The sequence below is a fragment of the Elephas maximus genome, chromosome X, assembly GCF_024166365.1.
Source record: "Elephas maximus indicus isolate mEleMax1 chromosome X, mEleMax1 primary haplotype, whole genome shotgun sequence".
In the NCBI taxonomy this organism is placed as follows: Eukaryota; Metazoa; Chordata; class Mammalia; order Proboscidea; family Elephantidae; genus Elephas; species Elephas maximus.
In genome coordinates, this window is record NC_064846.1 from 99,899,000 (window position 1) to 99,911,386 (window position 12,387).

At 42.4% G+C, this 12,387-nt stretch overlaps 1 protein-coding gene across 4 annotated transcripts in view; it reads right to left on the bottom strand.

Annotated features, from left to right (window-relative positions):
* Nucleotides 1-7,868: 7,868 nt before the first annotated feature.
* Nucleotides 7,869-12,387, bottom strand: part of IGBP1 (immunoglobulin binding protein 1) — a 56,848-nt gene continuing 52,329 nt past the window's right edge. For 2 of the 4 annotated variants that reach the window (XM_049871687.1, XM_049871690.1), the window contains exon 6: nt 7,869-8,352. In XM_049871687.1, the coding sequence (XP_049727644.1) occupies nt 8,204-8,352 (149 nt within the window). In that variant the 3' untranslated portion in view covers nt 7,869-8,203. The remainder of the gene's footprint in view (nt 8,353-12,387) is intronic. The other 2 variants (XM_049871688.1, XM_049871689.1) reach the window with 2 other exon arrangements.

Sequence of the window (12,387 nt, forward strand, 5' to 3'; positions counted from 1 at the left end):
AATAACTCAGAAAAGGAGGGTGAGAATGGTGGCACAACCTGAAGAATGTAATCCATGTCCCTGAATTGTACATGTAGAAACTGTTGAATTGGTGTATGTTTTGCTGTGTGTATTCTCAACAACAACAACAAAATAATTTTTTTAAAAAAAGAGTTTCTGGGAGAATCAAACACAAAAATGATATCAAGTATTCTACCAGTACAAAGGCATATTTTATTTTATTTTTTGGTGAAAGTATACACAGTAAGAGACACACCATTTCCACAATTTCTACATGTACAATTTAGTGACGTTTATTACATTTTTCAAGTTGGCAACCATTCTCGCTGTCATTTTCCAAATTATTCCACCACCATCAACATAAACTCACTGCTCCCTAAGCTTCTCATCTAAACTTTTCAGTTGCTGTTGTCAATTTGATCTCATATAATTTTTTAAAAGAGCACAATGCTCAAGGCGGACATATTTTACTAATTAAGCTAAACTATTGTTTGTCTCAGAGAAGACTTTAGGGGATAATTTTGGTTTAAGGTTTAAAGATTGTGTCAGGGTAAGAGTTTTGGGGGATCATTCAGCCTCCTTGGCTCCAGGTAATCTGGATTCCATGAGAATTTGAAGCTCTGTTCCTCATTTTCCCCTTTTTGATCAGGATTCTTCTATAGAAACTTTGATCAAAACATTCAGTAATGGTAGCTAGACACCATCCAGTTCTTCTTCTGGTTTCATAGCAAAGGAGGCAGTTGTTCATGGAGGCAGTTAGACACACATTCCATGTCCTCCTTCAATTCCTGACTCTTGCAAGGGCATATTGATTCCTTAGCTTTTTCCAGGGAGATTTAGCGGATCTCTAATCCCTGGTTTGGGCCTCCCCGATTAGAGTAAGCGATGCAACCTTTCAGAGTTGAGCTGCGGGAGCTTTTTTTGAATGATGGGCTGTGATTTCATTCACTAATGTGCCCCAGATGGCTACCCAACGTGCCACTCCTTTCTCCCCTGCCTCCTCTTTTCTTCCTCCTGGACTAGCTGCGTCTTTCAAGTTGCTCCTTGGAGCTGCTCGGCCACATAGAGGATGAGATGTATTGGAGCATGTCTGCTCAGAATTTGCAGCGGAGGAAGGAAGGATGGAAAAGAGGCAGGCCTGGCTCCTCTGGGGCCAAGCGTGAATGTGGAGGGGACTAAAATACCCAGGATAGACAAGGTCCAGAACTCCAAGCTCTTGAAGGCCCCTTCCAGATCAGACACCCGCCTCCCTCCACCTTCCTACCCTGGGTCTTGCGTAGACCGGCCCCACCCTTCCTTCAAGGCTTAGTGAACATGTGATTCCCTGAGACTCTCTAGCCTGGTATTTCAGCCGGGTTCCCAAGGTACCTTATACAGACTTTTGAAATAGCACTCATCAGGGAATTACAGTTTGTGCATGTAGATCTCACCTCTACACCCAGCTTCTAGGAGCAATAGGGTATTTGGCGAAAAGTCATCTCCATCCCACTCCTGGCCACTAACCACCGAGCACCCCTGCTGGCAGCATCTGTTGCCAGTTTCTTCTGTATCCCTCCAGGGACATTTTATGAATACACAAGAAAATAAGGTAACTTACTTTGTTAAATGAATAAAGGAACAAACTGAAAAGACCTGGAAACAATCTAAATGTTCAAAATCTGGGGCTGCCAAATAAGCTATTATATACAAACATTATAGACTAAGCTGCAGTCATTGAAGTTATCACAAGGCAGACTCTGTAGTATATGATATGTTAAGCTTTAAAAGCAAAATATAAAGTAGACCTCCTCATTGAATACACTTCATAAAAATGTGGTCTCTTCAGTGATATGATGAAAGGAAATCTGAGAGATAAATGATTGCTGCTTCAAGGTGAAGAAGGGATTCTGTGTCTTCTTTTATGTAAAGTTGTTTGAATATGAAAAGAAAGAGGCTGAATTATTGTGAATTTGCCTGATGAAGAAGTGTGATTCATGATGGAACTCATTCATGCAGTAATTCATTCAGCAAGCATCGAATTCTTTCTTTGTCAGGAAGAAAAAGCCAGAAATAATGCTGAGCTTCCCAGGATGGGCACGAAGTAGGTGATGAGAACACAGGAAGCTGTGATGGGGTGAGAGGATGAGAAATGAGATGAGTTCATTTTAAGACTCTTGAATTTGAGTTACATTTGTTCATCAAGAGGTGCTGTGTAGTAGGTCATAGGATATGGGTCTGGGAGCTGAGGGAAAGATTAGGGCTAGTGATTGCCATCAGTGTGCATGTGGTCAAGGAAGCTAGAGATGCAGTGGAGCTTACTAAGAGAGAAGACAAATAAGGGAAGGAGAAAATGGATTAAATAAGCCCGGGAAGGAAGTCCTTCTGCAAATCTTGCAATGCCTCTGAGTCAGTGCCAAAGGTGTCAGGGTAGTGGAGGCTGTATCTGGAGTTGAATGTTGAGGGGCCTCAGAATTCAGGCAGAAACCTTTCCTCCCAGCCTATATTCCCCAAACTCCATGCACAAATGAGCTAGGTCTAGTCTTAGTTGTCAGAGAAAGCCTGGTAGACAAAAGGGGGCTTTGACTGGCTTAGAAAGTATGTAGGAATCCCTGAGTGAGTGAGAGGCTAGGATAAAAAACCAAATCAAATCCATTGCCATTGAGTCGATTCTGACTCATGGCGACCCTATAGGACGTGGTAAAACTACCCCATAGGGTTTCTAAGGCTGTAATCTTTAGGGAAGCGGACTGCCACATCTTTCTCCCACAGAGTGGCTGGTGGGTTCGGACCGCCACCCTTTTGGTTAGCAGCCAAGCATTTAACCATTGTGCCACCAGGGATCCTTAGAGGCTAGGATGTTGTTGTTGGGTGCTGTCGAGTCGGTTCTGACTCATAGTAACCCTATGCACAACAGAACAAAACACTGCAGCAATGAGCTCAAGCATAACAACGATTGTAAGGATGGCTCAGGACCAGGCAGTGTTTTGTTTCGAGGCTAGGATAGAGGGTTTTAAAGATTTACTTGAACAAAAGCCATTTAGAGCTGGGAGGGGAGAGTAGGTGGACTTGGCATTGGGAGCAGGAACATTCTCCTACAGGTTGGGTGATGTGGGGCCCCAGGAAGCGTTTAGGTTTCTGAGTGGGGCTTTTCCCCCAGTGAGCAGGTCTCAGCTGCACCCCTGAAGGGCCCAGTAGGTAAAGCCAATGGAACTGTTGCTCAAAACTTGTTCAGAGAAAGGTGAGGGGTTATCCCCAGAGCAGTGTGCCACCAGGGTATATTCACCACCTCCATATAGCCCCTGTGCTTCTAGAGAGGTAGTGTGGTAGACTAGAAGGGCCTTTGGAATCAGGCTGACCTGGAAGCCAGGCCCAGCTCAACCACTTCGGGCTGAGTAATCTTTGGCAAATCACTCTCTGAGCTTCAGTTTCCTCACCTCCAAACTGAGACTATAATAATATCTACCTTGGGCCATTGTTGTGAGGGTTAAAAATAATACACAGAGAGCTTCTAGTATATAGGTCCCTGGGTGGCACAAACGGTTTGCACCCAACCATTAATCAAAAGGTTGGCGGCTCCAAGCCCCCCAGCAGCACTATGGAAGAAAGGTCTGGTGGTCCGCTTCCATAAAGATTACAGCCATGAGGCTCAGTTCTACTCTCTAACACGCGGTGTTGCCAGGAGTCAGAGTTGACTCGATAGAAACAGGTTTGGTTTGTTCATTTTTGTCCAAGTATATAGTAGATGCTCAATACACAGTAGCTATTATTTTTATTCCTGCTGCCACACCAGGCTAGGCTGGCCTAAGACATTGCTGAGTTGTTCTTCCCTTGAGAGATTTGTTGGCAGTTGAGACAAGAAGCTGAAATTTAAGACTTTGTTCACCAGCCTTTCACATACATTTGTCAAAGATGGCCTAGCAGACAGATGTGTAAAAACTGGTTCTCAGTTTCCACTGCACATAGCAATTCTGTCCTTTGCCAATCATCTCAGCACACAAAGACAAGTATGTCATAAACTTTTGGGCTGGTGGCAACATATAGAAGATAAATCGAGAAAGCACTGGAGGAGTGTAGGTCAAAATAAAGTTGTGAAATGCTGAATTAAAAATACATTCCCTTCTTAGTCCTCCTAACCTATCAACAGCCTACTACTCTCGCTCCTCATTCTCGTGTCATGTTTTGTAATTTTTTGATGTGGCTTCCATATTCATTTACTCCTCAGTCTGGCCTGTGTGGGTGGGTAGGATAGATGTTATCTGCATCTGGGAAAGGCTATGACAGTGGCAGAGGTGGGACTAGAACCTATGTCTCTTTGTTCTGGGATATGAGTGACCTGACCTGGTTGAGCTGTACCTTGGATGAATGGGTTAAAAGAAACTGTAAGGAAATGATGCACAGGTGTTAGGGAGTTGTGTCGTGCGAGGAGACAGTGGTAACAATACCATGTTGCTGTAGGGTGCCTAACAGATGGGTTAGTTTCTTAGTGCTGCTATAACAGAAATACCACAAGTGGATGGTTTTAACAAACACAAGTTTATTCTCTCACAGTTTAGGAGGCTGGAAGTCTGAATTTCGGGTGTGGCTCTAGGAGAAAGTCCTTTTTGTCTATTTCAGCTTCCGTGGTTGTGTGCCTTCTAGTCAATTTCAACTCACAGCGAGTCTATACGGCAGAGCAGAACTGCCCCGTAGGGTTTCCTAGGCTGTGATCTTTACAAGAATAGATCACCAGGTCTTTTCTCCTGCAGAGTGGCTGGTGGGTTCCAACCGCTGACCTGTCGGTTAGCATTTGAGCATTTAACCATTTGCACCACGAGGGCTCCTTATTTCAGCTTTTAATAGCTTGCAATCCTTGGAGTTCTTGGGCTTGTAGATTCATCTGCCTCTGTTGTCATCAGACCACATCTCTCTTCCCCTGTTTGTGCTCACTTGTCTCTGTGTCTATGCTGTTACTTATAACTCAGAAGTGATTAGGTTTAGGACACACCCTCCACTGATACAGCTTCGTTACCATAAGAAAGAAACCCCATACACAGATACAGGGGTTAGGATCCCAACACCTATTTTGGGGGGACACAATTCAATCCATAACAGGGGGCACTGTGCCTGTTGTGCTGATGAGTAAGCAGAAGAGGATTTCCTGGAGTTCAGATGATGTACAGAGGTGGGTTTAGTTTCAAAAGTTTCCCCCTTTTCAAATTATTTTAAATGACAGAACTGAAGAATTTGCCAGGGATCCGCCAGCTAGGGAGGGGTAGAGCCCTGAGAATGGAGACTCTATCTGCAACTTCTTGGGCTTGAGATCAGTTTATTCAGCCCCCTACCCACTCTTTCGCACAGGGGTGTTGAGAGGAACAAGAGTGGAAAGGACAAATCACTGTGCAAAGACTTTAAAAGAATTAGTGCCCAGAATTCCCCTTTTCCAAATCTAACTAGCTTCCACATGAGAGCCGTTGAGGGCAAACACTCTGGCTAAACGAATACGTTTGCACACTTATCTCTGGACCTCTAGTCAGGAGATCAGGATTTAAGCCTGGGCCCTTCTACTTACTAGCTGTGTGACAAAAGTAAGTCCCTCACTTCATCTCTCCGCGGTAGTTTCCTCCTCGGTAAAATGAAGATATCCTCTCTTGCCTCCTGACAGATTTTGAGTTAAATAAGCTGTGTACGCGAAAGCATTCTGCAAACTGTAAAGCAGTATTATTACCTGTTGAAAGCTTTCAGAAGTCTTCACTTCTTAGAATCCACCAAACTCAGCTCGCTCTAGGACCCTGAAAGCCCTTGCTCTGGCGGGAGCAGAGAAGGTGGTTTTTTTTTTTTTTTTTTTTTTTTTTGCTTTCTCTTGCAGTCAGGAAGTCTGAACTGGGGAGGAAAATGGAGAAAGACGGGCTCGTTCACAGCCTCCCTCCTGTTATTCCCCACCCCTCCCCGCTGAGTGGGGAATGGCGGGGGAGCTGGCATAACCTTTTCTTTGGTGAGTCAGCTAAGAAGGAATCTCTAGAGCTCCAATGGTGTTTAAGTGGTAGTTTTAGTGTGGCTTTTTAAAGCTGCTCCCTCTTTTTAAGTGGCTTTAAAACATAACTAAAAGCACAAGCAATTGGGAAAGCACATGGAGAATGACAGAAGTCCAGCTTTTTACTAGTGTGAACACAAGGAAATAACTCAGCTTTTCTGAGCTTGTTTTCTCATCTGTAAAATGGGAATAATGCTACTTATTTCGTAGGGTGGTTGTGAATATTAATAGTATGTGAAAGTGCTAGGTCCAGTGCCTAGCACATAACAGGCCCAAATCCTATCCATTTCCTTTCCCTCTTAGTGGACAGACTGTAGTCATTGAGCTTATACAAATAAAAAAAATAGAACATACTTATTCTTCAGTTGCCTGAGTTTATTATTGATAGCTGCCATTATTCATTTTATTCTAACAACCCCATGAGACAGCTGTTGTCTACATTTTACACACTAAGGAAAACTGCGGCTCAGGAAAGTTTTATTGCCCAAGGTCACACAGCTTGTGACTTTTAAAGCCAGGATTCAAACCCACCTTGTTTGGGTTGCCTCTTAGGTATCAGAATGTGTGCAGGGGCTTAATCAAGCTTAAACAGACTTGGACCCAGGGGGTAACCTCAACCTGGCCCAAAGTTTGGGAATCAACTGACTCAGGGTGGAGTTCCAAGGGCAAGGAATAGGCCGTTGCTAGAGAGGCAGCCTGTTTGCCTCGCAAATCCTTGGGGGAATTTAATCCATGCTTCAGGAGCTTATGTTGTGAGGGCAAGATGAGTCCTTTATTAAGCAGTATACAAATGTATCACTGGTAGTCTTCTTCCTGTCATCTCCCGCTGAACACAACCTCCTACTCATCACCTGACAGCCCCCCACTTACCATTCTATAAACAAGAGGGAACTCAGTCTCTTTTTCAAACCCCTTTCCTAAGCCAGGCTGCAGAAGGTAAGAAGGGGTGAGTCATCTTCCTCTTAAAAGAAAACCTAAATGTACCAAAGCCATACAGAACAAAAGTATGTTTTCTATACAGATCATTTAACACATGACTGCTTTTTTAGGGTGTCAACCCAGTGCTGAGGACATGTCTTCTTTCTACTCCAGAAAGTAGGTACCTTTCAGTATCATCTGGGGTCCCCCTCCTTTGCATCCAGCTATCAGTATGATCCCAGGCATCTCACTAACCAGCGAAATGACTGCCATCGTACATTTGCCCAGGCCAGGTTCGGGCTGTGCCAAGTATTACACAGCATAGGCAAGGAAGGGGCCAAAATGGTCTACGGAGTTAATTTAGGAGCTAGGCGTCTGGCTGAGGCTACTGGTCACCAAAAGGATTACGGCTAGTGTGAGAACAAGGGCCCTGGCCTCAGCTTAACTCACAAAGATGACTCTAATAGTGCTTTATCTGTTTATCTTATTCTCCTCCTCATCTTATTTAAGGGTATCTAATTCTTTTCTGCCTCCCCTACAGCTCTCAGCACTGTATCTTAAATGTAGCAGACCTTCAGTAAATGTTCAATTTGTAGAAACCCAAGCTATGGCTTCTGGCCAAGACAAGGAGGACTAGGTAGACAGGATTGGGGAATACAGTCTAACCATTCGGGGTTCATTCACTTACTGCTCCAATTCCTGAAAACGGTGCTGTGCAGCAGGGAAAGTCCTGGCCTTTGTGCTCCCCCCTTGTAAAGCACTGTTGGCGTGTCTGACACTGGTTTCACACTACGTCCCAGTAGAAAGGAGAACACTCAGCTAATCTAGGCAGCTCTGATGTTGGGGAATTCACTGCCCAGATCAAAGGGAGATGACCGGGCTCTCTCCAAAAGCACAGGGACCCACAGTTGACCGCCCCCCTCTCCCCCCAAAAAAGCAGCTGATACTCGTATTGTTCTGCAGAGGCTCATGTAATAGAAGAGACGTTTATTATTTTTTAAAGAGAATTCATACAGCCATTGATTATACAGAGCCATTTCGCAGTGCTCTTTTCTTTCCACTTAATCAAAATACACCATGATAAGGATAAGAATGCTGCAACAAGATTCTTGGTTCATCACCTAGGGTACAAATACACACATAATTGTTTGACACTTTATTGAACACAAAGCAAGATGAAGCATCTTTGCTTTTGTCCTACACAGCTGAAGCAGGAGCCCAGGGAGCCGGAGACTGTACAGCTTTCCTTGGAGGGGAAGATGCACGCCCTTCTAGTCTCGTCTTGTTGTGGGAAGATTAACCCATGTTCTGTCTGTTGCCATAACCCCTAGGATGAGTGTCCTTCCAGTCATCCCACTCCCGGGCTCTGTGTAGTGCTTTCTCATCATCCTCTTCCTCCTTTTGTTCCTGATCTTCCTGCTGCTGAGCTGCTTTTTTGAACTCTGCTGAAGTGGGAAAATGAGAAAGTGGGGTGAGAAATTAACACTGGTAGGTTAAGAAGCCATCAGGCGTCTCCGCTCCATTCTGAATACAGCCACAGAAAATGAGAACGAGGTGGCTGTCTACCCTGTGCCCAGCGGAAGTGGGTAGAGTACTTGTATTACTTAACACATCACATCACGTGTTAAATAGCAGTAAGAAAGAATGGTTTTCAGGAGAAGGCAAGAACATGTCAAAGTTGTCCCTCAGAATGAAATTCTATTTTGGGAAAAAAATCCTTGCGAAAATGGCCAAAACAACAACAACAACAAAAAACCTAAACAAACAAAACCTCAGAAAACCAAAAATACTAAGGTAAAAAAAAATTATGATTTTATGATTTGTGATTTGCTAGGGAGGTGGGACTAGAGGTGACTTTTCCTCCTCCATTCATTTTCTTTATTATAGTCATCTAGTTTTTTGTGTAAAATTGAAAATCATGGGGCAGCTGGGTCTACTGGAAAAGAATACCTTATGTGTTATTTTGCACATGCTTGCAACAGGTCCAAATGGCATTTGCCCACAGTATACACCCAAAAGAAATTAAACTAACTGCTACATTTCCCTTTTGCATTTATTTTTTCCTTGGTAAGGCAAAGCAGCATTTTTCCTGGCTACCCTGAGATTGCTCATGAGAAATAATCTTATTACTGTGATAAGAAATGAAATACGTGAGGATCTAATCTGTCTCAACAGCTTAAAAGTCTTGTGTTCTTTAAAAAAATCCTTTTATTAGAAAATAAAACAGATACAGGAGCCCCCCACCCCCCCAACACACTTAGTAAGTTTTAAAAAGGCAAATAACTCTTTTAAGTCTCCATCCATCCCAGAAGGCTCTCCATGTGCCTCATTCAAATCACAACTGTCTCTTCTCCCTCCAGAAGTAACCACTATATGACCTTTCACAGTAATAACCTCCTAGAGTTTATTATAGCTTTATTACCCAAGTGTGTATCCTTAGACACCACAGTTGCCCTTTTTTACATTCATTTTTTATTCAATGGTTTTTAGTAAATGTACAGAGTTGTGCAATCATCATCCCAAACTAATTTTTAGAAATTTCTATCACCCCCAAAAGATTCTTCGTGCCCATTTATAGTCACTCCCCCGCCCCCTTCTCCCAGCGCTTGGCAATCTCTAATGTACCTCTGCATACAAGTTGCTGCTGTTTCGTTTAGTTGCTCTTGAGTCGATTCTGACTCATGTCAAGCCTATGTGTTACAGAGTAGAATTGCCCCAAAGGGTTTTCTTGGCTGTAATCTTAACAAAAGCAGATCCCCAGGCCTATCTTCCAGGGTACCACTGGGTGGGTTTGAACCACCAACCTTTAGCTTAGCAGTCAAGCACAAACTGTTTGCTCCACCTAGGGACTTCTGTCTCCACAGATTTGCCTTTTCTAGACATTTCAAATAAATGGGATTCATACAATACGTGGTCTTTTGCGACTGGCTTTTCACTTAGCATGTTTTTGAGGTTAATCTTGCCCACTTGAAAATATTTCGCATCTGTTTTTTTTGATCTACAGGTTCCCTCTCCATCCTTCTTTTCTTACAAGTTATCTGTTAAAGAAGATGGGGCACCTGACCTGTAGTTAGTTGCCCAAAGCCTGGATTTTGCTGACTACATAGTCCTAATGCAGTCCCAAGACCATCTTCTGTATTTCCTGCAGACTGGCAGCTGGATATAGAGACTTGATCTGACTTGTCTGATCCCTTTAGCATTATAAGTGGTGCTGTGTTCCTTGATCAGGAGGCATATAATATCTGTGTCTCATCTGTTGTGATGTTAATAACAGCTACTGATGATCCATGCCCAGAGCCACTAATTTACTGGGGGAGGGGGGTTCAAAATCATGATACTCTTAATTTTATAATTTCTTTTTTTATTTAGTTATCCAGTAGAAAAGACATATGCTTGATTCTCTTTATTTGCCACTTCTCAAGATAGTAAATTCGTTCCCTATCATCTTTTGAAGTTGAACAGTTTATTTTTGTTTTTAAATATAATTTTGAACTCATGGATTTAAACATATTTGATGGGTTTCAATCAACTGCAATTATTCTTCTAGAATATTTAAATAAACACTTTAATTTTAGAATAGTTTTAGATTTACAAAAAAATTAAGATAGTTCAGAGTTCCCATGTACTCTGTACCCAGTTTCCTCTATTGTCAGGAGCTTACATTACCATGGTTTCTGTGTCACAACTAATGAACCAACCCTGATACATTATTAGCAACTAAAGTCCATACTTTATTTGGATTTCCTGTTTTTTACCAAATGTCCTTCTGATCTGGGATCTCATCCAGGATACAACACTACATTTAATTGTCATATCTCCTTAGTCTCCTTTAGTCTGTGACAGTTTCTCAGAGTGGCCTTGACAGTTTTGAGGAGTGGCTGCTGCGTATTTTGCAGACTGTCCCTAGATTTGGGTTTGTCTGATATTTTTTTCATCAGTAGACTGGGGTTATGGATTTTGGGAAAGGTCACCACAGAGGTGAAGTGCCCTTCTCATCACATCACAGCAAGGGTACACGATATCGACATGACTTATCAGTGATGATGTTAACCGTCATCACCTAGCTAAGGTAGTGTTCGTTGAGTTCCCAAATGTAAAGTTACTCCCCACCCTCCTTTCTACTGTGTAGTCTTTGGTAGTCACTATGCATATACCAACAAAACGAAACCCAATGCCGTCGAGTCAATTCTGACTCATAGCGACCCTATAGGACAGAGTAGAACTTCCCCATAGAGTTTCCAAGGAGTGCCTGGTGGATTTGAATCGCTGACCTCTTGGTTAGCAGCTGTAACACTTAATTGCTATGCCACCAGGGTTTCCGTCCCTATGCATTGCCCAACATCAATTCTTTAGAATTCTTCTTTATGACAGATTTGTCTTATCTCACCATGTATATATTCAATCATTTATATCACTATGAATGCATGGATATTTATTTATTTGGTTGAGTTATAAGCCAATACTATGTTATTCATTTTGTTGCTCAATTTCTTCCAGCTTTGGCCATTGAGAGTTCTTTCAACTGGCTCTTGTGCCCATCTGATGTACCACAAACTTTTTTTTTTTTATCTCTTATTTTCCAGCACTAGAAGGTGCTGCTGGCTCATCTTGTACATTCCCTGCCCCAGCCCCAGAATCAGCCATTTAAAGCAAGCATCTAAAAACCTGGATCTAAAAACCAAGATCCAGGCACTGGATATGTTCGTTGCTATTGGCAATTATCCTTTTAGAAGCTCAAACTGTCTCATCTTCGGCCAGTGGGAACACTTTCAAACTGGCTCCAGAATCCTTTTGATATGACCCTAGCAGTCTTTGAAGCTTTTCCCCTATCTTGTATGACAAGAGTTTTCAAGCTCATCTTGTACATTTCCTGCCCCTGACTTGGAATTAGCTATTTCTCCAAGTTGTTCCAGTTTTCTTTTAATGGGAACGGTATTTCAATACCACAATCTGGGTACTAGGCATGCTCATTACTACTGAGCTGGTCATTGTTTCTAAGCCTTTACAGTGAACACAGCAAAGATGTGTGTGTTTAAATTTCTCATGAGCCTTTTCAAGACTATTGGTTTTTTTTTTTAACAATTTGCATGAATTACATCGGTATTCCTCTACACTAAACGTCCTAGTTTCCAAAGAAAGAGGACAGAATTAGAAAATCTCAAATTCATTTACATTATCCTATATTACACAGTTATTACACAGCCTCAGAACAATACTAATACTACCAGCAATATAATTATTGAGCAGTTAAATTTTTTGCATATACTTTCCCCATAAAATGGAGAACATTTTTAACAAATAGTTGTACTTTACGTTATGAGCGCTGAACATATAAGCATTACATACCATACTCTCTTCCTTTTAACCCTTGTTGAGTCTTAGTTATGCAAGTTAATTGTATGCTCAATGTTCACCACCAGTCCTTCTGTCAATGTGTCTCTCATCCTTTTGGTTATCGGAAGCTCATTCCCTAGTAAAGT